This window comes from Drosophila sechellia, chromosome 2L, assembly GCF_004382195.2.
Source record: "Drosophila sechellia strain sech25 chromosome 2L, ASM438219v1, whole genome shotgun sequence".
NCBI classification, from domain to species: domain Eukaryota; kingdom Metazoa; phylum Arthropoda; class Insecta; order Diptera; family Drosophilidae; genus Drosophila; species Drosophila sechellia.
Window position 1 is genome coordinate 5,780,620 of NC_045949.1, and position 26,976 is coordinate 5,807,595.

Here is a 26,976-nt window from a genome sequence, read left to right on the forward strand (position 1 = left end):
ATTTCGGGAAAACGCAAATCGTTCATAATGGAGCCACTGGGGGTGTGGGTTGGCGCTTCGTGGGCGAGTGAGCGTGCGAACTTGTTCTGTCTGCGGCTCGCTCATTTCAGAGAGAGGAAAACTGGTTTCCAATCAGACATAGACTTTGCCGGCATGTGGGTTTCCTCATGGAAATCTGGGTATGGGGATTCGCGGTCGAGCGACGCCGGATGGGCTTGGGCAGAGCTACATAAATGACCAAAGTTGAAGGGCGAGGCACGACTAGAGTTTACGGACTTGTAATAAATCAGGGAGTTTTCGAAGCAGAAGACTTTAGCTAGTAATCATATGTACATATTTGTTTATGCTAGAACGGCGTTAGTAGTTTATTTAGTTACTAAACAACAAGAAAATTCAAAATCTTAACAACATTAAACATTTAACAGTTCCCATAATAATCAATATTAAGTTGTAGCATGTTGGAAGACTCCTTCTATTAACAGGATTGATTTAGTAACTTTAAGGCTGTCGAAACTAAATCCAGGAAATAGGCACTGAACTTTGGCACTATGCAAACTGAGAAAGGTGAAAGAAAGTTCAACATTCAGGCGAGATATTCCAATCCGCCAAGTTGTAGATTGCCTCGGTTTGATGTTTTTCAGACCCCACAGAAACAACAAAGAAAAGCAAAAGTTGAAAAATTAATTATGACAAAGTCAAAAAGTCCAAAAATTATTAATGAAAGTGAAATTATCATCAGCGAAGCGAAAAACAAAAATAAATAACAGATTTTGGTTGCTTCGATAATTTGCGGATGAAAAGGAAGCAAAAAACCAACTGATGCGCCAGTAAAATTCATTAGACTTTGATAGATGAACTTGATGAGTGGATGTCGCTGATGGACGGACTCCAAAGTTGTGAAAATCTGAGCGAAAAATGCGGAACCAATTTTATTTGTTTGCTTTTTAAGAGTAATTTAATTAGTTGGAGCACGGCAAGCTATGTTTGCATCTGACCCGGGGCGGTCAATTAAGAATTCATGAATCAGACCCTAATTAGAGGTCGCCGTTTAACAAATTGATACTGGTTTGTATTCACATCGAAGCAGAAAGATATGTTCGTCGAAGGTGTTAATAAAGCCCAGTCAAATTGCTTGGCTCCTTAGGAAATTCCCCGTTCCCTATTCTGACCATCTGAAGGGTTTCAAAGTTTGTCCTCGAGCCCGGGGCACAAAAAGTTACATCTTGCAGCTAAGTGGCATGCCTCTGCCCAACGGTTAAATATTTGTGCAGCACTGTGCGGACATGAAAATGGTATCATAGCACGCTTTTCACACAGCCGTGTGAAAAGTACACACCGGCCCAGTTTGGGGGAGGGCACCTCGAACTGGGATGCACGTCCTCAGCTCACCCCCAGTCCACCAGACTCCAGATAAAGATGAAGTCGCAGCGAAGGTATGCTCCAGTTACAGAAGTCAGAGTGTTTGTTCAGCTCAAATACAGTGGAGCCTACGAAACTGTTCCTGAAGAACTGTTCCCATCGAAAAGTACATCTTTTGATGACCTTGCCATCGAACTTGTAATTGAGTGACATGGAAATGAAAACAAAAGCACATCATATTTAATATGAAACAATGTTTTGCAACCATCTTCCAAACACAAACAGAAATCTTGCAAGTTCTGCCCTGGTAATTCGGCCTGTACGCGCATGGAGTTGCAATTGCGGACTCAGCTCGGACGGCTGCAAGTTAATGGCTAATGGTCAGCAGCTGCCGCAGCCAAAACAGACGTGCTCCAATTGTAAACAAAAATGTTGGAGCTCGGATCGCCCAAACTCGCCTCGAGCTGCTCTTGTGTTGGTTTGTATTCGTATCTGTATCTGCGTCTGCAACTGTATCTGCATCTGCATCAGCATCTGCTCCGGATAGCAGCGAACTCTGTCAAGTGGGTTGCGATTCCGACTTCCCCCTCGGTGCAAAAAGCACCGACTGACTTTTTGCGTGCTGAGCACATTTCCTATAAATAGTAGCTGTAAACCATAAATAAAAAACGAAAAGGGGCAGAAGCGCAAGACGAGGGCTCAGTAGTATTCATGCCATCTATCAAGTTGCAGGCACCCGAGATGAAGTTTGCGCTCAAATGATTTGTTTAGACGGCTTGCCACTAAGTGGCGGTGGCCTGTTAAGGCCGCTTTGGTTCTACCGAAATGATTGCACAGCGAATTAGTTGGCATCGGAGTAAAGAGCTATCCGTTTAAGGCCTAAACATCACTAACCCCAAACGAGATCGTCTCAATTGATGGATATAAATCAAGTTCGGGCAGCAAAGCAGCTGATATTGGCTGGCCGTTGGCTTCAGTATCCATGTCATAAACAAGGACTTCCGATTGCGGCGTCTGCTCAAGTGGCAAGTGCCACGAGCGGCTTAGCGGAGGTCCTTATTCAAGCCGAAACCGAATAAAACACCAAACTTTCAGCAGCTGAGGGGCGACAGCTTGCAGACCCAAACAGGTGGCATCGGCAGTTGGGTCAGAGACAAGTCCTGGAGTGCGGGTCGAGGGACGGAAGGGCGGGAGGACTTCCGCCGATGTCCTGGCCATTTCGTAGCCAGGTGGCCTCGCCTTCGCCAGGTCAAGCGAAAAGGCGTCAAGGATATCAAGGATTCATAACTCATTTACCGACCTCTTGATGAAACCACTTCGATATCAAGTTCTGCTGTGCGAAGCAGCTAAATGGAGAATTACTTGGTGTGGCTTGAATTCATAATGATAATAATTAAGTTACAGAAGTTATTTTTACCAACGTTAAATTTTATATATATTATACGTAAAATATTGAATACAACTTAAATCAAATGCGCTTTAAGTGGTCTTGTTTATTTTTGTTTTAGTTGCTTGCTTTGTGCATTCAGATTCACATTTTAAATGATATATTAGTGCTGGATGATTTATTATGCGAAACATTTTCTGTTTATGGACATAAAATATTTGTATTTTTAGTCAGAAATTTTCGGTGTGGGCCAAGAACGTGTTTAATAATGCGCTTTAAACATCCAAAGGCAACGAATATTCAGCGGTGTATATTCACGTTTAACTAATGTGGTTTTAACAATCACCTTAAAAAGCACATTAGCTTTCGATTTCTATCGCATTTGATTTGCTTACACAATCAGTGAAATATAATTAATGCCTAATTAATTGTCAATTAATCTAGTTTTTATTCGAGTTTAAACTTGAAAAGTAGTCTTAACGTATATATGATTACAGCTAATGTGCAGATATATTTATAAACTGCTGATTCCCCATCAAAAGATTCATTTACACAAAACATACGCTCGCTTGCAGTTCCTCAAAACGTTTCCACTCGAAACGCATAATATTTACAAATCAATCGAGGCATAAAACCGTCTATACTACATGGGAAAGTCAGTGCCCATGAATTCCACTAAAAAAATATTGTGTTGGGGCACAGAACTTATGGGTATGGGTTTCTTTAATAAACTTGAAAATGCAACGCACAACGCTCCGTAAACTCCGCAACTCCACACGGAATATGGAAAGCAGTAAAAGCCATACAATCATTGGAAAAGTTATTTGTTTTGACGGAGAGTAGGAGCGTGGGCGATATGGCCGGAATACATCTGCTCCCTGGCCAAGTTCATATGTAAATGCATATGATATATAGAAAGCTTAGGTGAAGGGAAAAACTAAACCTTTTCAAATCAAATTATTACTCATAAAACGATAAGTCGCGTTGTTAAGTGACTTGTTCTTCGAGGTTTTTATGGTACCATTGAGAACATTGAGTGAATCTAAGACGGAAAACGTTACTCTTACAAGGGCTTGTCTAATTTAAATGAAAGTCGATTTAAGTTGCTTGTTTCTGTGTTAAACTACTGGAAAGAATTAGATTTAGAAATAATATTCATGCGAAGAGCAAACCAAAGCGAATAGTCGCATATTGATCTAGTTCATCGAAATGAATGCATACCATAAGTGTATTTTACTTTTTCTTTGTGGTAACATAAGATATATGTAACTAAAAATTATTAATAACTATCTAACCATTCCTTTAGCAACTTTTTGTGTGCATTTAGTCAACAGCTTAGACAAGCTCGACATCAATGCAATTTTAACGAAATTTAAAAACCTCGCTGGTAACTAAAAAATCCTATTTATTTCTTAAAAGTTGTAAAATTACTAAACGATCTCTCTTTTGAAGTACAATCCGCAGGCATACACTTGCAGGATATTAAATCGAATATAAACATCACCTCCAAGGAATTTTGTATGAAAAGTGACGAAAGGACGAACCGCTTCAAAAGGATAATTTTTTTGCAAAAAGAGGTTATCCTTAATTTGCAATCCCAATTGTTGGAACAAACTCTGAATTGCAGCAATCTGAGGCAAAGAGTTCGCAGGCTCATTGATAGTTACACAAACTTAAAGTCCGAAGTTGAAAAACTGAAGTCGAAAAGTGGCACAACTGATGGCCCCAAGAATGAGAGCCTACATAAAAGCCAAATATTAGATTTGTTGGATTAAATCAATTATACAATATTAATTGATGAAATGAACCATGATTTTATTTTACATCTTGGCGCACTTCTCTTTGTCCTTTGGGCACTTTCCTTTAACAATTTCGGTGAATGCTGTGAATGTGTATAAATATTTATATTGTTGCAGGCGAAATTACATTAATATATTCCACATACGTTTCAGCTTTTTTTGTTCTCGACGGCATGAAACTCTTTCAACTTGGCATCGATTCAGAGCAGTAAAAACACACGAGCCATCAGCAACTTTTCCACAATGGATATTACTTTTCCAGTCGCAGGTTAGACATTCGTCTGCAATGGTTTTCCCCAATACCAAGAAGACTATAACTGCGGATCTATTATCAAACATTAAATCTCAATCTAAAAGGTTAATGGTCCTACCAAATATGAGATGGATCTTCATGCCGTCACTTTAGTTTTGGAACTAATTTTGCGAAATACTCAAAAGAACACAATAAACTAAATTTCGATTACAGAACTATGACTGGAACATATTATATTTGCAACAGTTAGCACCTGTATTGAAAACAAAATTCAACTTGCTAATGCTACACCTAAATATTGATAACTAAATGCATTGTATCTTGGTACACGAACTTTAGGCTAAGTATCTTAAAGTTGTCAGTACACCACGTTAGAGAAACGCGTTTAAAGTTCTCTTTAAAAATGTGCAATTGATAACCGAACTCCCCTTTTTACTCATAAAAATCAATATATTTTTTATGACCCTAGCGGCAGTGATGTGTTGTAAATTGATTTAATGGCCAAATGCCCACTTTGAAGCTCGAGAGTGCGTTATAAACTGACATCGATAGAAGTCGGGCCCATTTACGCAAGTTGACTAAACAAACGCCATGCATATGAGACAACTCCTTACCGAAATGGGTAAGCAATCAATGTACAACATTGTATAACTAAGTCAACTGTACTACATTTATTTTATATTAATTGTTCTTAATTTTGCAGTTATTATCTTGACCATATTGACCCGTCCTGGCTATAACATTCACGGCTTGGAAGAGAAGAAAATCAGCCAATATCCTTGGATCCCGAAGACGTCAACGCATATTACACCTTATAAGATATCTGAGGATATATGAAAAATTATTTTTTTTTATTATGTATCAATAAATTTGGAAGAATTTGTATGCCCAACAATATATTCTAAATAAATGCATATTCTAAAAGTATCTAAGAAGGTATTAAATGAATGTTTATGCTGAATATTTTAATTGAAAACCAATGTGGTTGTGAAGGCAGATTATACCTAGTATTTGTGGATTATTTTTTAGACTCTTAATTTATTTAAATTCTCAACTTAATATTCCATGCGATAAGTAATTCTTATCCAAACTGACTTGTCCCATTAAAATGAACCCTAAAACTTAGTAATTATTGAATTGCATCAACCCCCTTTTATTGAATCAAAGACTTTCCTTAGGTTATTCATCAAAAGGCATCAAAATGATCAAACCTTTTCAGTATTCAAAAATTTTTTTTTAATTTACTTGCACCTGAATCAAAATTGATTATTTCCTATCAGAGAAATGCTAAACAGGCCTGAATGAATTGACCATATCAATGGGCATGGCGACCAATAAATCTAATTGATTTTTATCGCTGTTTGATGGTCGTACTTGGACCAACTACTGGCGACCTATAAAAGAGGGAACGGCTCCATCAGTCTTCAGTTCAGTTCGAGGATCATGAAATTCCTGACCGTATTTGCATTCGCCTGTGGTAAGTAGTCCACACGACTTGGCCAACGTATGATAAACTAAAGATAGGCATCGTTATTCTGTTAGTGGCAACATTTGTGGTGCTCCACGGAGCCTACGGTTCCCCACTGCCGGAGCCCGTTCCCGATCCGAGTCCGGTAGCCGATCCCAGTCCTGCTGCCGATCCGAGCCCAGTGGCCGATCCGAAGCCCGTTGCCGAGCCATCTGCCAATCCAGAGCCCGTAACCAACGCAAGGGCAGAACCAGGTCCGAGGAGCAAGCCGAATCCCAGTCCCTTGGCAGCAGCAACTCTTTTGGAGGCCAATAAGCAAGACAACTTGGCGATTCCGCTCCTAGAAACTGCTCCCCCAAAGCTGGACGATGTTCAGGCCGATGCCCAGCCGGCTTAGTCGGTGCATGACCCCACATCAAGGAGCAGCAGCAGCAGCAGCTTAATCCAATTGGAGCCTGCACACCCACACACAAGGGAGACACGCACACATATATATATATATTAATCTCCTGTATTCAATGTATGCATTTATGTATTCCAACTTCTAGCATGGGCATTAATAAAATTGCAAAAAAAAATATTTAAATACTATTTGGCCATGTTTCTGTTCCCAAAAAGAAGCAAATAGTATCTTAACCGAGATGTATCTTTCAATATCATTATGATATGCATGATGTTTTGAATTAGAGATAAATAAACATTCGCTGAATCAGTTACATAAATTAAGCACCACCTTTGTTAGCCAAATTCAAGAAGCGGAGATTTTAGGGAAGTGACGCGGAGTATTTGCTACACAAATCCATTTCCCACAACAACTTCCGCCAGGGAGTCAGACAATCCATTGGGCCACGGCAGTCACATGACATCGACACCGTCCAGGCAGAGACCAAGTGGCCAAGTGGCCAAGAGACCAGCCGACCAGATCCGGCCAGCCAGATTTGCGTTGGTATAAAAAAAAAGAAGCCACCGAGACTGGGGGGAAAAAATCACTTACAAAGAGGAAGCGACAGCTCTAACAAGTTTTATCAATGAAGTCAGCAGTGTAAGGTTGACGACGCCACGAATGCCGGCAATCCGACCACAAAGACAATGTCTTGGATGCCAACCGGCATTGGAGGGCATAAAACCACACGAGAGACCCATTGATCGGGGCATCGTCGGTTAATCCATTTGTGGGGCATCATTACCACCGGGTTTATTCATCGCATATATGGTATGTAAATAGGTTTATTTGCATGTTTCTTTTGCCCCTTCCGACGATCGTAAATTTCAACTCAACTTGAGTTCGTTCTCAATCGTTAAGGCAGTGAACAATTTTGAGATATCAATTTACATGTTAACACATCTCGATTTTTGAATGAGCGGTTGACTGACAAATTGGCCCACTCGGCTATGAATGAACCGCCAGAGTATTGAAAGCTATTGATAGCGATATCAGATAGGAAGCTCTATAGAAAAGTAAACCTTTGATGGACTAGAATTGGCGAGCTTAAAATGATAGTCAATGATTTAGAATGTTCAATTCGGCTTAATAATTAGTTAAGATACCTCTTTAGCATTCGCATTCAGATGGGATTAATTCTTTCAGATATTCCCTATCTTATTCACTGCTACTGATTTCTATCTGAATGCAATAGGCATCTCTCAGATTAAAGCTACACACTTGACAATAACTCAACATACCTTACGATGGATTTTAAAGATTCTCGACGTAGACAGCATTACAAAGGAACTTTATTGCGAGGTTTCACTTTAAATGGTCGGTCCTAGTATGGGATATGGTAGGCCTTTATGCAAATTGTGCAATCTTTGCTTTGCGTTAGCAACAAATAATAAAGATACGCCAACAACAGCTAGTAATGGATATGAAAACATAAAGAAGATTATATATCTGACACGTATTTGAAGGAGAAAATATGACAATACCCATGATTCGTAAGACCTTCATTATTAGCCAAAAGTTTACTGGAAGTAGTGATCTACTAAAAAGTTGGTTTATAAAAGCCATAATGCAAATTCGAGTTGGTTAAAATCATGATTCGTTATCCTTCACGGTGTTTGAAACACTTCGGTTGTTAAATTTAGCTTCTGTTCCTAAGTTATTTACAAGCAAGGAAAAAAACAGCTTTAAGATTCTTTGGAGCTACGAAAATACTCACAAATATTTTTCGTAAACAAAAAATTCTCGTTTGGCAACCAAATATGTGCCAAAAGCAACATCAAAAGCGGAACAATTAAAGCCAATGCAAGCTCCACATAATTATATTAACCAACTCACAAAAGGGAAAACAATGGAAATATTAAAGAAAAGGAGTGGAATGAACGGCAGATGGTTACACATTAATTTATAATTATTTGGGCTTCCACCAAAGGGTTAATCAGAACAAGTGGCACTTTGTTGAAAACGCAGACGTAAAAATTGAAAAATAAATATATATTGAACGTTATTGTGTATACCCTTTCAAAAAAGCATCATTAAATGCATATTCAAAAAGCAATAAATTCTATTTTATTGTTCAATTATTAGGTGTGGTTTTATGATGTGATAAAAAATACATTTTTTTTGTTCTTTTACTTTTTGAATAGTAAACCGAATTTTGGTAAAGTGTACGGCCGCATCTCATGAGCTCATGTGGTGCGCATCTGAGAAACAGAAACAGAAGCCCAAATTAATTTTGTGGTCTGCTGACTTTTTTGATTATTATTTTGGGTCTGAAACAAATTTGAAATTAATTTTTCCTACTGTGCGGGTGCCCCAATGGTAGCCGATTGGGCCAACTTGCCGTTTGGAGAAATGGAGACGAGACCCCACACTTATATACCATCAGAATTGCATAAACAGACGCGGCAATTACAGATATCGACATTTGCATACGCTGCCATCAGTCGCCCGCCTCATTAGAGCTAATCAAAATGAATGCTTTAATCAAAGTGGTTTGATTGCAAATCATTTTCACTCGCACTTTCAGCTTTTCACTTTCAATCTAATTGATTGAGATGGGGGAAACCTAACCCCCATCCCTCCACCGTTGAAAACACCTTAGAAACAACGAGGCAAGAAAATAAATTCGGAGAAATTAGCAAAACGTGAATCACAAACCGCACAGAGCCATTTAAAAAAAAGCCTGTCTGCAGAAGACAGGCGTGGGAGCCAAGTTGGAAAATCGGAAAATTGCAAATCAATTTCCCCGTTCAAATTGAAATAGTCCGAGCTTAGAACTCACGTCTTATCGCAGATTCACGCTCGTCCGCGTTGTGTGTTTTGCGATTGTTTAAACAATCAAAGTTTTCCCGGCGAAAGTTCACGCACAATCCCATCACTCCCCACTCGCATCAGCCAATTAACTGATTAGCCCGAAATTCGGTCATTTCTGTACTTTGGCCAGAAGAAAGGTTTGGGAAAAAGGTTAATTAATTGGGTAGACAATCTGTGGGACACAAAAGAAGCCACGACGTAATAGAGGGTTTTTGGATAAATATAAGAAAGTATCTTATAACCAACATGATTCAATATCTTAGCAAAATATACGTTAGCAAATGATTCAGTGCTCACTATCAAAAATTGTTTATTATGCTTCATAGCCAATGATTTCCGCTGGTTTAATATCAATTTACAATAAGTGCAAAACACCGAAAAGACAACAGAGATCCGTGTACGCAGCTGAAAAAATATACAATTCCAATATTATTGCTTTATATGCGGAAGAATGGAACAATAATGATTCGTTTATTCATTTTCGCAGAGATACAAACATTTATTAAAATCACAAGAAAACTTGTAAAGGATTTAGTGCTTAAAGTAGAGATTCAGCAAAACGGACATTCGCCCTAAATTGAAATAGCAACGTGTTAATATTTATCTTGAATCGTATGTCATAAACGTGGGGATTGTGGGTGACAGGAAATGGAGCTTATCTGCAGATGACGCAAAATGAACGCCTTTGTATTGACGCGCCAATATTGTTTATGATTGAAAGTATTTATTTGTAATTGAATCATAATAATTGTCAAAGGATTCCGGAGAGAAAGGGGATGTCGAAGTTGCTCGGTGAAGGACTGGCATGAATCAAATCTTATCACAATTTTAATCGCATGGGTTCGCAGCTAAGCAAACAGTTTGCGTTTTTGTTATGATGGTAAATATTTAAGCTTCCCCCTGATAAGATACATAAATTATAAAAGATATTAAGAGTTTCCTCTTTCTGAAGTAACATAGAAAAATCTTTGTGAGCTTTAACTGGGTTCTTAGGATATAAACTTTTATGCCATGGAATGCGTGGTTACTTCCGGTTCTTTTTTGTTGAATTCATATCAGGAATACCATTGTATATTGCATTAAAACTTCAGTCTAACTTAATTTGAATGGGGAATTTTCAAGAGAGGCAATCTGCAGTCAAACTAAATTTGCTTTGATTTCGGCAAAGGCAGGGTGTTCCTTTTTCGTAGATAGACTATATTATTCTTAATACCTGTTTTTTTCACCTTTTTATCAAAGTAGCGAAACTAGCGGGTGGCAGATGACAAAGTTCCCAGCTTGAGATAAAACGTATTCGAATGAACAATGAGTGGAAATGTATTTTCGTGTAGGTAATTTTTCGGTTCATTCATGGGCCAGGATTCACTTCAATCAGCACAAAGGCACCGCAGGATGTCTACTCTGAATGGGAATCGATGTTTCGGTTGTTTTGCGTTTCCGTTTCCTGTCCTGCGTCGCACCAAATGCGATTTAATTTCCATTGTCCCATTGCCAATCAATACAAAAGTCATTTCGAAAGTATCCAGCCAGTACACTGCTGTGTGAGAGTTGGCTAAGTAGTAGACACTTAGCCGTGAAGTGTTCGGATTGCAGCCGTGGCCAGGTGTTCACTTGACTCGGCCCTCTTGATTCAGGTAGAAATTAAAGTGTTAACCACTGAGACGGACGGCACTTAATTCTAATTAATTAAGCTTCGATAATCCCTTTAACAGTTTGAGCCGGACGAGAATTTAAGCCGTGTTCTGATCAGAAGATACCTGCTCATTCCAAAAAATATCGATTTAACTTTAAAACCAGATTAACCCAATAATGATTTTGATTCTACGACTCGAACCAAATGGAAAAAATGTAACTTCTATTTCGTTCTTAATTATGTAATAGTATCTTTGTCGGCGGCGAATTTAGAAGTCTCTAAATCATTCCATCTTTTTATAGCTGTCATCAACATGACAAAGCGGCTTTAGTCTTTTGGCCAAGCAATATAAATGGTATGAAAAATGTGTTGGCATGTATGCAGCTCATATCATTTCTTTTTTTTTTGTTTTTATGTTCATAATGGATTGTCATGTTCCTTAAATATAAATATCATTCTTGCATTCAAGTATGTGTTTATATTAAATTTATTTCAGTCCATTTTCATGTTTGATTACGTGACACATTTACTGATTGCTACTCTTAAAAATGTGCCTGTCTGCCAACAAAAAAACAGCAGAAACAAAAAGTTTGGCAGGATTTAAAGGTGTTTGCTGGTTAACGAACTCTGGAAAGGATTAAGTCAGAAGATGGCCTACAAACTTAAGAGAATACATGAAAGTGTTAGATTTTAACATAACCCAAATTAAAAGTTCATTCGAAGCACATGATATTCAAATACCGGCAATAAAAGAGAAGAAATTTTAGTCTAAATATCATAAATTTGGGAAACATTAGGAACTCAAGCAGCGAGGAAAGGGTTCGATCCTCCAACTGAAAGTATTCATAAATTTGTCAAACGAGACGCTCTCAAGCAGAGAAAGGGCATTTTAATAGCACGTAACACAACACTTTTACCTCTATAGAATTCCAGTTAAGGCCGAAATTCCACTCCACTTTTGTCGTGTAAATTAGGGCAGACGAACAAATCACCACGGGGACCACAGGTAGCTAAAATCAGGTAAATGTCGGCCAAGACCAAATGTATAAAGTATGTTAAAGAGGCGCCACAGCATCGCATATTACTGATCCCATATTTGAGAAAGTTGATCTGCACGAATCTTTATGGCCTACAGGTTGAGTTTTTGTCTAGAGTGCATTTTATATTTATGTCCTTTCGTCTGCTGGCCTATTTTATATTTATAACTACAAACACCTTATACCCTACCCTATATTTCAAATACAATTTTATCACACCTTTTGAAAATCTAGGAACTCGTATCTTAAAAGCTTTTCGGAGTAAATACTTTGTTTGGGTTATGATATCTTTTAAATGATATATTACATATTATACAGATACATAATATTTTGCTTGAAGTAACTGCGTTTAAAAAGCATATATATCGCTTTTCAAGTTATTTGCTGGTGAATCCAAAATTATGCCATATTCAGTTGCTGGCGCACTCTCTCTATTTCCTCAGGACTCATGACATCCGAGTTGAAATTCGATTTGTGAGTGTGAATCAAGTGCCCAGTCGCATCGTTCACACTATCCTGAACACTGTAGTCGTATAGGGTTCTCAACATGCCGTTCATCACTTTCTGGGATCTCGATTGTGAACTAGACTGAACGCTTATAAAGGGGGCAGCATCGCTGAATTGCCAAAGGCAAATGCATGCTAAGTGATGAAAACTAAATTAGGAAAACTCTAAGAACCGCAAAGATCCTTGCAAACTTACAGAAAATGCAGAGCACCGCGAAGTAGTTCATTGTGGAAACGTATTCTCTAGACTGTAAAGAATTTAAAGAGCCCTTGGCCGAAGCGTTATGAATCGCATTTATTACGGCTAACAAGATCAGAAAAATAAGTAAGTGCGCAATTAGAAGGTCTTGCAATGACTCAATACTATCGTCATGTTCTTGTTTCTGTTCCTAAAAGATGGAAAACCATATGATTATAACTATTAAGTCGTTGATGGATTCCCTTCGGAAGGACTTTTCCCCGTGGGCACATCGGTAGCTGGGTTGTTGACGTTCGCGATTTCATAATTGATCTTCTGAGCAAGTTGTGTCAGAAGTGTTAGATATTTGTTACGATACGTGTTCTTGACGATGACTTCCTGCAACTGATTGACAGGTGAGGCTATATCCTTGCTGGGACGTTTCTTACACGACTTTGTGGACTTTCGAGCGTTTTGCGCATTCATTTCCGAAAGTTCGCGTTTCAAAGCCTCAAGCTCCAGCTCCAAATCGATGTTTAACTGTCGGGCCTGGATAATATCCGTTTTTCTGGCCTCTATTTCATTCATCAAGGACACGGAATGGTTCCGGAGAAATAAATTATTGTTCTGCTCCATTAATAGCCTATGTTTCAGGGCCTTGAGCGCAATTTGATTTGATCCTTGATTGGGCTTATCTGTTAGTATTTGGGAAGGAAGAGTGGAAGAGTTTTTCCGTGATTTGGAATTATTGATTGGATAATCATCCAGCGGTATATCAGAAACATCGATTTCCATTACATAATCGCCCTTTTTCCCACTTTTCAGAGCTACATCATCTTTGGCTATTTCGGCCTGTGTCGCATCGTTTTTGGGAGCAACATTTTTTAGAACTGCACTTTTCGTAGAATCGCTTTTCAGGTCCATAGATGAATCGAGTTGGTGCTCACCATCGCAGTTTGCCACTGTAAAAAGCAGCACTAAACGAAAAGATACTCGTTCTTAAATGTGCTCAAAATTGCATAAGCCAACTTACGTAAAATTTGAGAGCATAACAAAATCAGGTTCATTTCGAAGAAGTAGCTTCAGCTGAAGTACCTAAGGTATTATGGCATTCCTTATATATACGAATTTCATGTTACATAAGCGCTTTTGCAACGGCTCTTGTTTCGTTCTGCTTGATATTTATAAATCCGATCTTGTATTACTCAAGTTTCTCAAAAAAAAACATCATCCAAATAAATATGTATATTAATCCTGCAGAATTCTTAGATATAAAGATATATACATTCACAGTAGAAAACAGTGTCTTCTTGTGTTCTCTTCTATTTAATGAAGATTTGCTTATAAACCATTTAGTGTGGTGGTAAGTAATATAAATATCAAATTCTCGGCCAATCAATTTAACATGGTATTCAACAACATAAAAGCGAGAAAAGTGTTGCTTTCTTTGAATTGCTGGTCGATTAAGGAAAATAACGTTTTAATTATACAAAAAGTGGTTTTACTATACCTTAAAATAGTTGCTATGTAGTTTATAGTTGCTATACATAATTAATTATATAAAATCCGGCAATGCATATCTGAGATCATTGAAGTCACGCTATATTTGTTACCGATGCAAACGCAATTCCCAGGCCAAATTAATGGAAAATAAAGCAGGGGAAGATCATAAAAACGAACCATTGTCTTTAGCCAAAAGTGAAACCGCAATTGAAAAAACCTTCAGCATCCGCAGAGCGGCTAGAATGATAAAAAAAATCATACTAAATTTCGCCCACATGTCGAATATGTAAATTGAAGGTTGCGCCTGCGCACGCGTCAAATTGAAAGCGAAATTGAACGTGGGATTCGGTAAACTGAGGCATGGCCATCTCGTGGGCGATCGGTCACTCTGTGGATCGTTTTGGATCCCCCATTTTGGGTAGGTGGCCACTGTTAATTGTTTAAAACATAGCGATTTATGCGCAAGTTGCTCGCATTTTGCGTGGTGTCTACGGAACGCTGCTTAAATTGCCGCCACTCCCCAAATGGTCAAAAGTCTTTAGTGCCTTGTAATCTTGGTCAAGATTGGTGTTATGCTGACAGCAGACTGGAATTTACCTTAGAAGGAAAACGGAACCCAACATATTTTACATAACTGCGCATTTAAAATTCAATTAAGTGGAAAAATTCATCAGCTAGCCATAATGATAAATAAACTATATAGGACTTAAACAAACTATAATAAATATTCCAAAAGTAAATATTTCAAAACATAAGTACGCAGAGAAATGAACTAGTATGGTTTGTAATCTGAAATTCACATATTACTCTATGAAGTTATGATTATGATTATTAACGTCGTTAGATGATTTTCATAGTAACTTTAAGATAGCCTTCTTTATTCCCAGTCACACCATTCGCATACGAATCTTATGTCTTATTTCTCATTTTGATTGCCGTATTATAATGACAGTGGCTCTGTGCATGTGACTCCCATTTGAAGCTCGCTTTCCACTCAAGTTTTCGGTTTCAATTTCCCATGGCAGCGCATCCCACTCACATATGTATTCATCACTACGATTTTCATCGCTTTTCAGCCCGAGTTCGAGCTGAGCTCACGCTTTCATTTGCGTTCGGAAAATGACCTACTTCCGGATTAGCATGCCCGGGCCACTTTTACTGTCGCTCGATCTGGAAAAGGGCGATGGATGAAGGGAATGGGATGGGGAATGGGAATGGGAGCTATGCCATCGATGGGCACCGACCAGGGGCAGAAGCTAATGAGGTTGTCGCCGTTGTATCCACTTGATAATAAACATCCGCCGCGTTCTGCAGTGAGTAAGTGAGTGTTGCATGTTTGTTGCATTTAATTGTAATTTATTTTCTCCATCCCACAGAATGGACACGGCAAAGAACGGAAGCAAATATTTTCCGGTGGAAGCTGGCACAGCCAAAGGGGCAGTTCCTGTTCCATACCTTTTTGGCCCTTTCCAGCTATCAGTGATGCATTAATTGACTGTTCCTAGTGATCAACCATATCCTACCGTACTTAACTCACAGATATTATTAGCTAAGTATATTCGGCATGGAGAAGTTCACAGCTTCTGGTCCGCTGCCCTAACAACATTTTCATCTTAAGTTAAAGCAGCCAAGGAATCTGCCCACTTGGGTACCTTCCGATGACATCGTCTGCAGTTCTTCATTGGATGCAGCATTCGTCGGCTTTTGCTTAAAGGGAAAAATACCAAACAAAGGCAATTGCATTCGAGTGGATCGATCAGTGGTGAACCAGAATCAATGAACTCGATGGAAGCCGGAGCAAATTGCTGGCTAATTTAGCCCAGCGCACGCGAAAAATGCGCAAAGAACGAGTTGCACTGCTGCCGACAAAAGGAAGCAGCCACTTCCTATTGAGAGGCGGCAAAAACACCTGAGCCTGGGGCTACCTGGTGAACCCCAATGGTGAACCCACTGGTGACCCCCACTCGCAGTGGCAGCGGGCGACTCTTCACACCCAAGCTGGCATAATTGCCCGCATCAGAACCGGGCAGGTTAATTAGCTTGGATTTGGGGGAATCCTCATCCCCTCACCCACGGCCAGAAATCAAAGCGGAAATTGTTTATTAAACAAATCCACAGGCAGTTCTAATGGGCCGGGCAGCATCCATGGCGTGGATAATGGACTTTTAATTGACTTCTGGCATTTTCGGCAGCCTGCGTGCTGATGCCCATTATAGTTCGGAATTGAGAATCATATGACATAATAATAACCGGGTCTTCGCAGCTCCGGAAGCCTAACAAGCCAATATGCCCAAATAAACAAAGGAGCTATGGTATATGGAGCATTCGGTAACGATCGATAGAGACTTCAAAGACGATGTCGTAAGAGAAGTTGAACGATAGCGACAGGTAATGACAGTCACACACTTTGAAAGTGGATCATTTGCATTTGTCAATATGCTTGACACACATTTTATAATAGGCTGTATCACAATTGAACAGCAATCCCCCAGTCAGCATTCCATTATAATCGATATCGTTACCTCTCACTTTCATTCAAAGAGATTACTGCGCGCTAAAAAGTTTTGAAAAACAAACTAACAGTGCGTTTCGTCACTAATTAAATTATTCATCCATTAATAGAGGCTGCATTTAACTGATTGTAAGTTGTACTTTCCGAAATATCTAGAAATACTTTGTTTTCTGTTTAGCTGAAAGTTTAGCTGAAACTTAGGCAGAATTTTGTGTGGGAGATATGAGCACCGTCATCATCATCATCAAACAACTGGAAGTGGCCATTAGGTGGGTCATTGAGAGGGATCGAGTAGCTCCTCTTTTTTGCCCACAGTCTATAATTTATGAAAATTTGCCATATTAAAAACAATGGCTCACTGTCTTGTGATATCGATATTGAATTTAACCGCAGAGGCCGGGCGAAAATCATTACAATTTTCCCTGTCTATTCAAGTGAAAAACTTTCCTTTTCGAATGCAGCACTAATTCGACTAATGGCCATCAGCAGCACCCACCACTATCATTACATCATCATCTCGCTTGGATCAAGCCATGAAGCCAACTTCCGCCCGACACGCACCTGGTAACAATTGCGAGGAGGGAAAGTTATCAACGCCACATTACCATTGGCCATCATCTCCTCCTCAATGAGAGTGAGACTGGGTAATTCCAAATGCCAAAACGGCAAAACAATGACACATAAATCGCTGTAAAATCAAGCATAACATCAACATTTTCACATCTGCCCAGATGCTACACCCACTGCCACACTCGTAGTAGCATCCGTGCAATTTGCGAGATAAAGACCAATCGCAATATTACTGCCTGGCATGTGGAAAGTTGCAAATTAGCCTGGCTATGGAAAACAAGAAGGCAACAAGTCGCTCGTATTATTCAGTTGCTCAGACTGGTAATGTGAGAAAAAGCGAAAATGTGCAGCGTTGACACAATTGTGAGTGCACGAGGCGATGCATCCACATATCCATGAGATACTTGAGCAGTTGCCAGCGATTGTCTATGCGCCTGAGTTGGACTGCCACAATGGCCCCCAGATGCTGCCGCCATGAGGTGGGAGGCATCTCGGCACGCCCAGAAAAAGCAGCCAAACAGGCATAGACTCCATTCGATACACGATACTAGTGAAGTATCTTATTCGATTTCGCTGCATATATGTATCTCTTCATATCTTTACATATACGGTCAAATTGAATACTGTAATGACGGAGCAGTTGTTTTTCAGAATCAGCAAGAAATAATATTACTCAATTTAATATTCATAAGTATTGTAATGATCAACGGAAAAAAGGTTCCCAAAGTAACCAGCTCTAAGTGAGCTATACTATATATATTTGTTGCAACAACTTACATCTATGTAGCATTTTCAGTTAGCACCACCTACTTGCAGCAGCTTTAAAACTATTACACTCTTTATTGATGTAGGTCATTGTATTTCCAAGTAGCGTCATCAATTCTGTGCCATTTACGACGTGAAGACTTCGGCATATGGCATAAAAGTTGTTGCATATGGATAACTCATGTGCCATCTTTATGGGCATCCGCCATAAGCTTCCGATTTTTTATTCGACTTACATAACGAGCGGCGTCTGTTGGCTCTAATATGTGCATAAGTTTATGCATCCTCGATACTTGGACTTGACTTGATGCCAAGCCTATATTGTGGGTAATTAATGGGCAGCGCGACAGGTTGGCGCGTGGCAACATTTTCTTTGGCGCCCACACTCTTGATTGTAAATAAGTTGATTGGGTTTTTTACGATTCGAGCTGTATTCGAATCCTACTGCATTTTCTGCGTCGGCGTGTTCGTTTGGCCTGGAAAAAAAAACGAGCGTTGGCTGGAAAACAACTTAAGACCTCGACGGCCGAGCAGCGTAACAAATTCATTCACTAAACTCAACTTAAGCCATTTGGTTTTCATTGATAAAACGGCCTTTTGAATGGTGCTTGTGGCTTTTAAATGGAAAATACCATAGCTGAAACCGCAGACGAGTTTTTCGATCTTGAAGTGCAAAATTGTATTTCATGAATAGTTAGAACATTGCACGTAGTTACACTCACTAGTTGAGTTACGAGCATCAGATAGCAGAGCAGCTGAACTGTATTATTATTTTTTTTTAATCGTACCATTACAACATCATAATCATATCATCATAAATAATCTTTACAGTCGCCACGAAATAGACAATAATTCAAATTCTGTCCACGACTTTTTTGGAGCAAAACAAACTTTCCCAAAATCAGCATCATTAATCATCGAAGCTTCAGCTGCGCAGTACGCCTCGAATTCGATACATTAGACAAGTGAGCAGCAAGTGTGGTCACCAAATAAAGATGATTAGCTGGAGTTTTTTAACCAAAACTGCATTAGACCGGTCCAGTATCGGTCTGCTCTTTCATCGGCAACTCAGTCAATAAGCCATGAAGTGCACTTAACCCACTGAGCACCCCCTCCACTATCCACTGGCTCACTGGCAAACAATAAAATCAGCTGTCGCTACTGAACTCGCCGAGCTGACCAGACAAATTGAGCGCCCAACCGCCCCACGCTGCCCACTGTATTGCCCAATTGAAAACTCAGCAAGTTTTCAGAACAATTTCTGTGTGTCCAACGGAGGAGTTGAAGGGGGGAGAATCGACTGGAGAATCGGGCAATCGGGCAGCTGATGAAGAGCCCTTCGTGGTCATATTGTGCCGGCCGGCAATTGTTTTGGCCCGATCGAAAAGCGCTGATTAAAGCAAGTCGAGCGGCTTTCCAGCGCCACATGCACTTTCATTCTGTGTTTGGTTGTCATCGCGGTGCGTTGATCTGGGAATATAGGGTGTGATCGGGTATCACTATAATGTGGATGATCTTAAAAGTTTAAAGTTATTAATAAATAGATTTTGAAAGTTGAACTATCTTAGTGTGGTTCTTACTCACATATTCGATCTTACAACCTGCATAGGTAGTTCGTCTACATTTTGTATTTCATTACTTTCCAACTTTACAGATTAAAGTTTATACTACATTTCCCACTAAAAGTTGTAAGAGTATCCCAACTTTACCTCGAAACTCCAGTTTGCCACCCTGGAAATTTTGTTTGGATTTGGGTTAAGCGCTCCAACAACCGTCAAGTCATGCGTGGCAGCCAAAGAGTTGGCTTTGTTTGGTTTCCATGGCGGCTCGATTGTCGGGAAATCAACGCAGTTGCAGTTCTACTCCTCCAGTTGAAGATGGGTTCTAACGGCCCACCGAGATTAATGACTCCAAGCAGGGCATTGCGATATACAACATGAATCGCTTTTTGGAATTTTAATTTGATTTGTGGTTTGGTTTCGTTTTCGGTTTGTATTTCAGCATCTGTTTGCCTCGTATCTGTGGGCATATGAGTTACCCATTCATTAGGCGTGAATTGTCGAGCTGCATAACGCCCAGTCCAAAGTTGTATATAGGGGTTACTGGTAAAATAGCCGAGAAGTCCGCCAGTCTATATTATATAATTATAGTGTCGAAACTAAGTGACTTTTGGAATGCGCTCGTTGGAGAAAACTTGACCTTCCAATGGAAAGGAAATTGGGGGAAAGGGATTTTAATAATGGGTTTTTCATTCACACTGGCATTCAAATCATCTTGACCCGAACTCATCACTTAGTATTCATTAAGCGTTGGATTCAATAAATCAGACGTATTTAAGGAAATAAGACACTTATCTTGACTTTTTTACCCATTTACATTTCTAATATAAGACTTGATGAAAATGTGAGTGCCCGTTGAATATTTATTTATAACCCAAAGAGAAGAGTTAAAAGTTAGAAGCCAGTGTACGTTTTTAATATAATTTTAGACAATAATTGTAGTTTGCCTCTTTGTTGGATAATTGTTTTTAGTCAGCCAAACACTTTGGCCTGAGTTATGCTGCTTCACACCTTCAGATACTCGAAATTAGCAACGTAGACACGAGCATTTAAGCAACTCAAACTTATACCTAGTTCTTGGTAAGTATCAACTTGAGTTCGGACCACTCCCCTTCCATTTCCCAAGAGCCATCTGCAAAATAGAGTCATGAGCAGAGTCGGCGGGCAAGAACGAGAAAAAGCTTCCAAGTTGCTTTTTGTTAGAGGCAGCGGAAATTATTATTAATTGCTTGGAATGCCTGCTGCCTCCTCCCAGAAAACCGAGCTGCAAGCTATGTACATGCTCCCTGCTCCATGCTGCCTGCTCCATGGTCCGTGTTCTTGGCCAGCCTCTAATGGCTTCCGTTGGCGGGGCCAGAGTTTTTCTGCCCTCCGCTTTGATACGCTGCCTTCCAATCATTTCGATGACGCAAAAAGCCGCTCTGTGGCCAAAAACTGGCCCCGAGTTCTTGGCCCCGAAAACTGAAAATCCAAATGAGAAAAAAAAAACCGATCTGAGCGTTGTCAGTTCTGTGTGGGGTAAATGCGTTTGATTGCCGCGGATTATTTGGACTACGGTTACGTGTACGACTACGACTATGAGTGCGAGTACCATTTGGAGTACTGGGCACAGGGGGTTATTGGCCTTGGCCAGTCTGACAGTTGGCGTGGGTAAACAGTTGCGAGATTAGCGCTGTGCGGCCAAGCGTGCTCAGATGGTCGCCTTCTGCCAACAAATGCAATTGCAATTGCAGCTCCAGCAATTGTGCAGCCCAGAAAGCAGAAAGGGGCAAATTTGCCAGCGAATCCAACATCGACAACTCGCAGTGTTTTCCGCGGGCGGAGGCACCAAGCGTAAAGTTGAAAGTGGAGTGGAGCATTCAGCTGCACTGAGAAAAATGGGGAAACAGGGATTAGGAGACAGCTAGAACAAAATTGGTTAAGTCTCTATGATACTATTATTATGATTATAAAGATTCGGAATTCAACATTGTTTTGCTGCTTGATTTCATTACCCAAATACATATATATGAATAACTCCTTGAAAAAACATAAGATCTGACTCTTTTTTTTAGAGTTCACCTAGTCCAGGTATGGGTGGGTGTCTGGAAGCTCCTGACTATGGTGCTATCCACTGGGATACGACAGACTGGCAAAGAAGGTGAACGACTCTCCCTAATTGAGTTTGAATGGCGGAACGAAAATGTTGCAAAAAGGTTGAGGAAAAACGTTGCCGTTGCAGTGATTTCGCGCAGCAATTGTCGGATTTTTGAGGAACGCTTTTCCACCGGGGACTGACCACTTCTCATGCAAAAGCTCCAGCAGCCAGCTAAGATACTGGGTATAATGAAGCCTTTTGTATATGGCTTTGTGTGTTTATTGCTCGGAAAATGTCGGTAGGATCTAAGTTTGCCCAATTCCTTGAACCTACTCCATAACGTTCTCTGGCAACGCAAGTATCGTTTTCAATTAGAAAAGTTTTCTCTGGCTTGCGCAAGATTGGAAAACTCTGCTAATATACCAACAATCAATGTGCTTTTCCAAATCAAGTGGTTATAAGGTGAACTTCCATTCTCTTGCAAAATAAGTTACCCATTTCTTTGGAAATTATCTGAATGAGTTGGCCAAGAGTGACCCAATTGCGACCCCCTGTTCCACGCTTTCATCACCAACTTATCAGCGACTAGCAGTTGGCAATCTGGCGAAAGTGTCTCAACTGCTGCGCCATGCAACATGGAATCGCAATCCGATCCACCATCGGTCCCGTATCAAACTTCAGACCCAGACCCATCATACCCAAACCCATTGCCAGTTGGCTTATCGATCGAGCTGCTTGCTCTTTGTGTTGCCCAAAATTGTTTATTTACTTTGACACGTTCAGTTGGCGTCTGCGATTGCTGCCGCTGCCGCGGCGGGAAAATCAAATAAAACTGGCCCGCGTATTTCCGTAAACTTGCCCCTTTTGGAGTCGTCGTTGGCCATCGTCTGCTCGATCAGTTGGTAATTTGTTTATGGCAACAGTTGCCTCGATTAGAAGTCAGCGTTGACAGCACCATGGATGATTAAGTCTTGGAAGACATGGCGACATGTGTGGCAGCAGTTTTTGTGTTTGTTTGCTGCTCCTCATCCCCCGCCGCCGCCGCCTCGTGGCAATTGGTGGCAACATGCGGCGACATGGCATAGACTGCCACACATTTCCACCCTAATGATTCTGACCCTGAACGAATTTGAAGTGGTTTCGGTCGCCTGCCCCTCAAAGACGTAAACACATCGATGCGGTAGCCTTCGCGTATTTATTTATGTAATTGCACCAAATGAGTTATATGTACATAGTTCATTTGTTGCTGCAGTCGCCTTGGTGGGAGATGCAACCCCAGAACAACAACTTCGCCCGAATGAGAAAGATGGTGTATATTCATAAATAAAACACATTTTATTTAGATACAATGAAATTTAAGGGTTTCTATTTATGCGATTTTTGTCTGGAAATATACTTTGAAATAAAAAGTAGTTAATCGTTTAAAAATTGTTTAAATTTAACTTTTGAATTTCAATCTTTGCTTTAAGGTAACTAAAATAAATATCTCAAAGGTTGTCTAAATCTTACGTGAAAAGTTTCTAGATAGTTCGATTTAATGAGCTACAAATGAAAAGAAAGTAAGTGTAGAGACCATCGTCACTTAAAGACTCCAGATGATAGTCTCTCCGGCCATATCCACGGTGCTCCAGCCAAGGGCGTTAGCCACCAGCTGCTGCAGCTGGCGCAGAGGAACACCAGACTTCTCCAGATCGGTGGCCAGGGAGCGGTACTCCTTAAGTTGACGCAGATCGCGCAGCAGCCGCCGGAATTCAGAGCCGCGGATCAGGCGGATGGCGCTCGAGAGCTCCGAGTCGGAGGAGTAGAGTCGCTGGTACATATCCCTCAAAGCGGAACGGGGCAAGGCTTCGCGAAGATCCTGGAGCAGTCCGCGGACACCCGGGCGACGGTTGGGCAACTTAATGGTTGGTGGGTCGGAGATGTGTAGGTCGAGGAACACGCGCACGTACTCAGCATAGTAGGTGGGATCCAATTTGAGTCGCCGGCAGACATAGTCATGGAGCAGCTGGTGCTGCTTGGTGGCCTTCAGCAGCTGAACTTGCGTCTTGAAGCCATCGCTGCGGAGCAATTTGATCAACGCATGAACCTGGGGGTCCTCAACGCCATTCGCCAGGATGTTCTTCAGTGTGGCAGCCGGCAAAAGTGGGCGGGCCACGCGGACGAGGTTGGTCAGTCCGCGCTCAGCACTGGTGGGGCACTCCTTGTTCTCCTTTGGCTGCAGGACGAGCTCTACCGTGTCCTTGGGTGTGGAGTTCTCGGGAGTGGCTGTGGTGCCAACTGGCTTCTCGGTCACTTCCCGTGCAAATCGTACATGCTCCTGCTCCTCCCAAACGGGCAGCCAGTTGATCTTGTGTGCATTCATTTCGATCTCCTCATCGGTCTCCGCAACTATGCCGGGTAGCTCTTGAGATTCATCTGGAAAGCCATCGACAATGAAAGTGGTGGTGCTATCGGAGAGCTCCTGGAAATAGATAATATAGTGGGCATGCCATTTTAAGTGTGGAGATAACGAGAAATATTCTTTAAAATCAGACTCAATACAAATGTACACTTATTTTTATGTCCATTGATTGTACAGGGATCAGTCTCACCTGGGACTCCTGGGGCTCCACCACCGATTGTCCTGCGACCAAAAGCAGGCAGAAACTGAATATGACCACCAATCGATTCATGATGAAATCAATGCGAAACTGTGCCTCCTTTCGTCGTTGTTTTCTCCTTTTATAGCACGCCAAGCACTTTATCTGCTATTTACCCAATTCATATTTACTCGAAAAATTTCACAGGCAAATACTCGCATTCAGAGCAAAGAATCAACAAGAACACACGGTACCCAAAATAAAAAGTGGAACGACCTTGTCGGGGGCTCATCAAAGAAAGCTCATCAATCTTGCATATTGTCCCACCATCATGGCCGAATTGCATCGTAAAACACAGTTTGCAGTGGAATAATCGGTGTTTTTTTTATTACCAGGATTTGTGAAAAGCTCTCCCTTTTTATACGACTTCCTTCCTTTTACTCTACAATCAAGGGGTATTCAAAAATCGTAATAGTTTTATCATTTAAATATGGTCAAATTTAAAAATCCACATCAACACTTAACCACTCACTCAGCATATGGGTGATAAAGCCGAAATATCCTGGGCCATTGTATAAGCAATTGCCATCAATCTTATGGCCCGTTGAGATTTCACTAGGCATCCAGCCAAACAAGTTAGCCGGCTCATAAAATCCCTTATATCCCATACAAATCTTCACCAAAACACAATCAACTGAAATTTTATGTTAATCCCAAAAGCCCCGGCAACCTGAAGCATCTTCTGGCTCGATTGGGACTCGCTCCGCCAAAGGATGAATATTCATGTCTTACGGGAATGGAGGCCGGAATATCCTTGGCCGCCGCCCGGGGTCTTGCCAATTCCGATACGCAAATGTTTCGCTCCTTGTCAACAACAGCGTCGTGATGAAGTGGAGGACTCTGGGGCGAAAAATAAAAGTTATTCGTTCCGACAGAAAGGGGGAAGCCCCGCCTAATGAGTCCCCCATGACTGCTGTGCAAATGATTTTTGGGGTTACACTTTTAAATTCTCTGAAAACGCCTCGAGCAGCAGATGCGGTCCTCGGGAAATTCGCGCTGATATACAATTCTCTTGAAAATCTACTTTAAAATTTGCTGGGTTTGCACTCGTTTAATGAATTTTCTTGTCATTTAGTCTGGTAGGTAGAATGTTTGCGGCAACATCTCTAGTTTTTTTCAGTGCGCTATCAATCTACCGAATATCATTTCACTGGGCTACCCCTTCTTGGCACCTGAGATATTGTTCCCGTTTTTGTCAGTTGTCGGGTGCCTATTTATAACTGAAACCGAAAAATCCATTAGAATATTGCCGCAGACAAAGGACTTCCCCCACAGCCCTGCCCCACAATTCGTGGTGGGGGGTTTGTCGGGCGGGAAAGTGCGCAAAGTACCTGTCTGGGTGGGAAGATATAATATCTGGAGGAGTGCCAATCCCAAACGCTTTCCCACATAAACAAGCATTAGGGAACACCGAGCTTAGCTTATGTGGCTGGCTAGCTGGAAAACTGAGGAATACTGTGGGAGCGGGTGGATACGGGCAGTCACGCAAGGGGTCAGTGGGCGTGGCGGGGCCAACGCCCAAAGGCTAACTATTTTTGGGGAGCGAGGCAGTTGGTCATGGGGATAACTACCCCAGACAGCTGGATAAATATTTAGCACGACACGCCTTTATTCTTTTGCACCCCTAATTGATTCAAAAACGAAATTTTATCCGCATTAAAATGGGGAGACACAGCGAATTGGTTTCGGGTACATGGAAATTAGATCAGAAGGACGTGCGTGGCATTTAATGGCCTTACCAATCAATCCCAATAAACTTACAGCATTCTCTGCCACAAATGAGTCAGCAAATCGCATCATTACCAACGCATGAAGTTCGCCATCGGGTGTTCGTTCATTGGTTCAATCAATATGCAAATAAATTTGTTGTCATATCCGACAGCTATCTGTTGATGCTGACAATTATAACAACTGAAAGTACAAACACAAATATTAATAACCCCTAGCCAGAATCAACAGAGAATCCCACACTCATGCGAATATTGGGCGAGACAGAAATTGGGAAATCAATGGCCAATGGCCTAAGACTACCAATTGTTAGCCAAAATGCGAAAGCACTCATATAATATTATTAACAATAACGAAGATAATTATTAGCACACATGCACATTAAGTAAGTGCTAATTAAGTTTCAATTCAGATGCTAAGTTTATGAGATAAATCGGCTTAGTTATGTTTAAGTGTTGACATACATCAGTATGCGATCTAATATATAAAATCTGAAGTGATGAGCATCGTTGGCGACATACAACAGATTTTATATTAAATAATAATAAAATGTATTCGATTTATAGAATCGGGCTTGTATATTTCCTTATCAGTACACTTAAATCTTAAAATGCCCGCCGAGCATAATTCGACATGCAGCACTGGCATCTGGCGCTAACGAGCACTGGCTGCGGTGGTGGAAAATGTGAACAGCTGATTGCACTGGCAGCGCTACGCAACACTTGACAGAATAACGAAAAGAGAGTA

General features: G+C 40.8%; 7 protein-coding genes and 1 long non-coding RNA gene across 9 annotated transcripts; 3 read left to right on the plus strand and 5 right to left on the minus strand.

Moving 5' to 3' along the window:
- The first annotated feature begins 3,911 nt into the window (after nt 1-3,911).
- On the plus strand, nt 3,912-4,549 carry LOC116803607. Its single transcript, XM_032727626.1, has 3 exons — nt 3,912-3,995; nt 4,053-4,133; nt 4,199-4,549. The coding sequence occupies exons 1-3, from the start codon at nt 3,956-3,958 to the stop codon at nt 4,519-4,521; spliced, it is 444 nt and encodes a 147-aa protein (XP_032583517.1). The 5' UTR covers nt 3,912-3,955; the 3' UTR covers nt 4,522-4,549.
- Nucleotides 4,491-4,995, minus strand: LOC116803608. 2 transcript variants are annotated; one of them, XM_032727628.1, is made up of 3 exons: nt 4,917-4,995; nt 4,692-4,826; nt 4,491-4,628 (listed from the first exon to the last, which is right to left on the minus strand). In XM_032727628.1, exons 1-3 carry the CDS (start codon nt 4,936-4,938, stop codon nt 4,567-4,569), a joined length of 219 nt encoding a protein of 72 aa, XP_032583519.1. In that variant the 5' UTR covers nt 4,939-4,995; the 3' UTR covers nt 4,491-4,566. The 2 variants fall into 2 exon arrangements, with proteins under 2 accessions (XP_032583519.1, XP_032583518.1); XM_032727627.1 differs by having other exon boundaries at nt 4,692-4,862.
- A 136-nt stretch (nt 4,996-5,131) lies between these two features.
- Nucleotides 5,132-5,746, plus strand: LOC116803609. The gene is made up of 2 exons (XM_032727629.1): nt 5,132-5,420; nt 5,502-5,746. Exons 1-2 carry the CDS (start codon nt 5,390-5,392, stop codon nt 5,633-5,635), a joined length of 165 nt encoding a protein of 54 aa, XP_032583520.1. The 5' UTR covers nt 5,132-5,389; the 3' UTR covers nt 5,636-5,746.
- Nucleotides 5,539-8,250, minus strand: LOC116803610. Its single transcript, XR_004363682.1, has 3 exons — nt 8,193-8,250; nt 7,950-8,119; nt 5,539-5,621 (listed from the first exon to the last, which is right to left on the minus strand). It is a non-coding gene; the product is annotated as an uncharacterized LOC116803610 (long non-coding RNA).
- LOC6613534 (procyclic form-specific polypeptide B1-alpha) lies at nt 6,184-6,846 on the plus strand. The gene is made up of 2 exons (XM_002037966.2): nt 6,184-6,275; nt 6,341-6,846. The coding sequence occupies exons 1-2, from the start codon at nt 6,242-6,244 to the stop codon at nt 6,661-6,663; spliced, it is 357 nt and encodes a 118-aa protein (XP_002038002.1). The 5' UTR covers nt 6,184-6,241; the 3' UTR covers nt 6,664-6,846.
- A 4,221-nt stretch (nt 8,251-12,471) lies between the features above and the next one.
- LOC6613535 (accessory gland-specific peptide 26Ab) lies at nt 12,472-12,979 on the minus strand. Its single transcript, XM_002037967.2, has 2 exons — nt 12,895-12,979; nt 12,472-12,833 (listed from the first exon to the last, which is right to left on the minus strand). Exons 1-2 carry the CDS (start codon nt 12,923-12,925, stop codon nt 12,592-12,594), a joined length of 273 nt encoding a protein of 90 aa, XP_002038003.1. The 5' UTR covers nt 12,926-12,979; the 3' UTR covers nt 12,472-12,591.
- On the minus strand, nt 12,974-13,963 carry LOC6613536 (accessory gland-specific peptide 26Aa). The gene is made up of 2 exons (XM_002037968.2): nt 13,910-13,963; nt 12,974-13,853 (listed from the first exon to the last, which is right to left on the minus strand). The coding sequence occupies exons 1-2, from the start codon at nt 13,941-13,943 to the stop codon at nt 13,120-13,122; spliced, it is 768 nt and encodes a 255-aa protein (XP_002038004.1). The 5' UTR covers nt 13,944-13,963; the 3' UTR covers nt 12,974-13,119.
- A 9,243-nt stretch (nt 13,964-23,206) lies between these two features.
- On the minus strand, nt 23,207-24,564 carry LOC6613537. Its single transcript, XM_002037969.2, has 2 exons — nt 24,454-24,564; nt 23,207-24,323 (listed from the first exon to the last, which is right to left on the minus strand). The coding sequence occupies exons 1-2, from the start codon at nt 24,532-24,534 to the stop codon at nt 23,445-23,447; spliced, it is 960 nt and encodes a 319-aa protein (XP_002038005.1). The 5' UTR covers nt 24,535-24,564; the 3' UTR covers nt 23,207-23,444.
- Nucleotides 24,565-26,976: the final 2,412 nt, after the last annotated feature.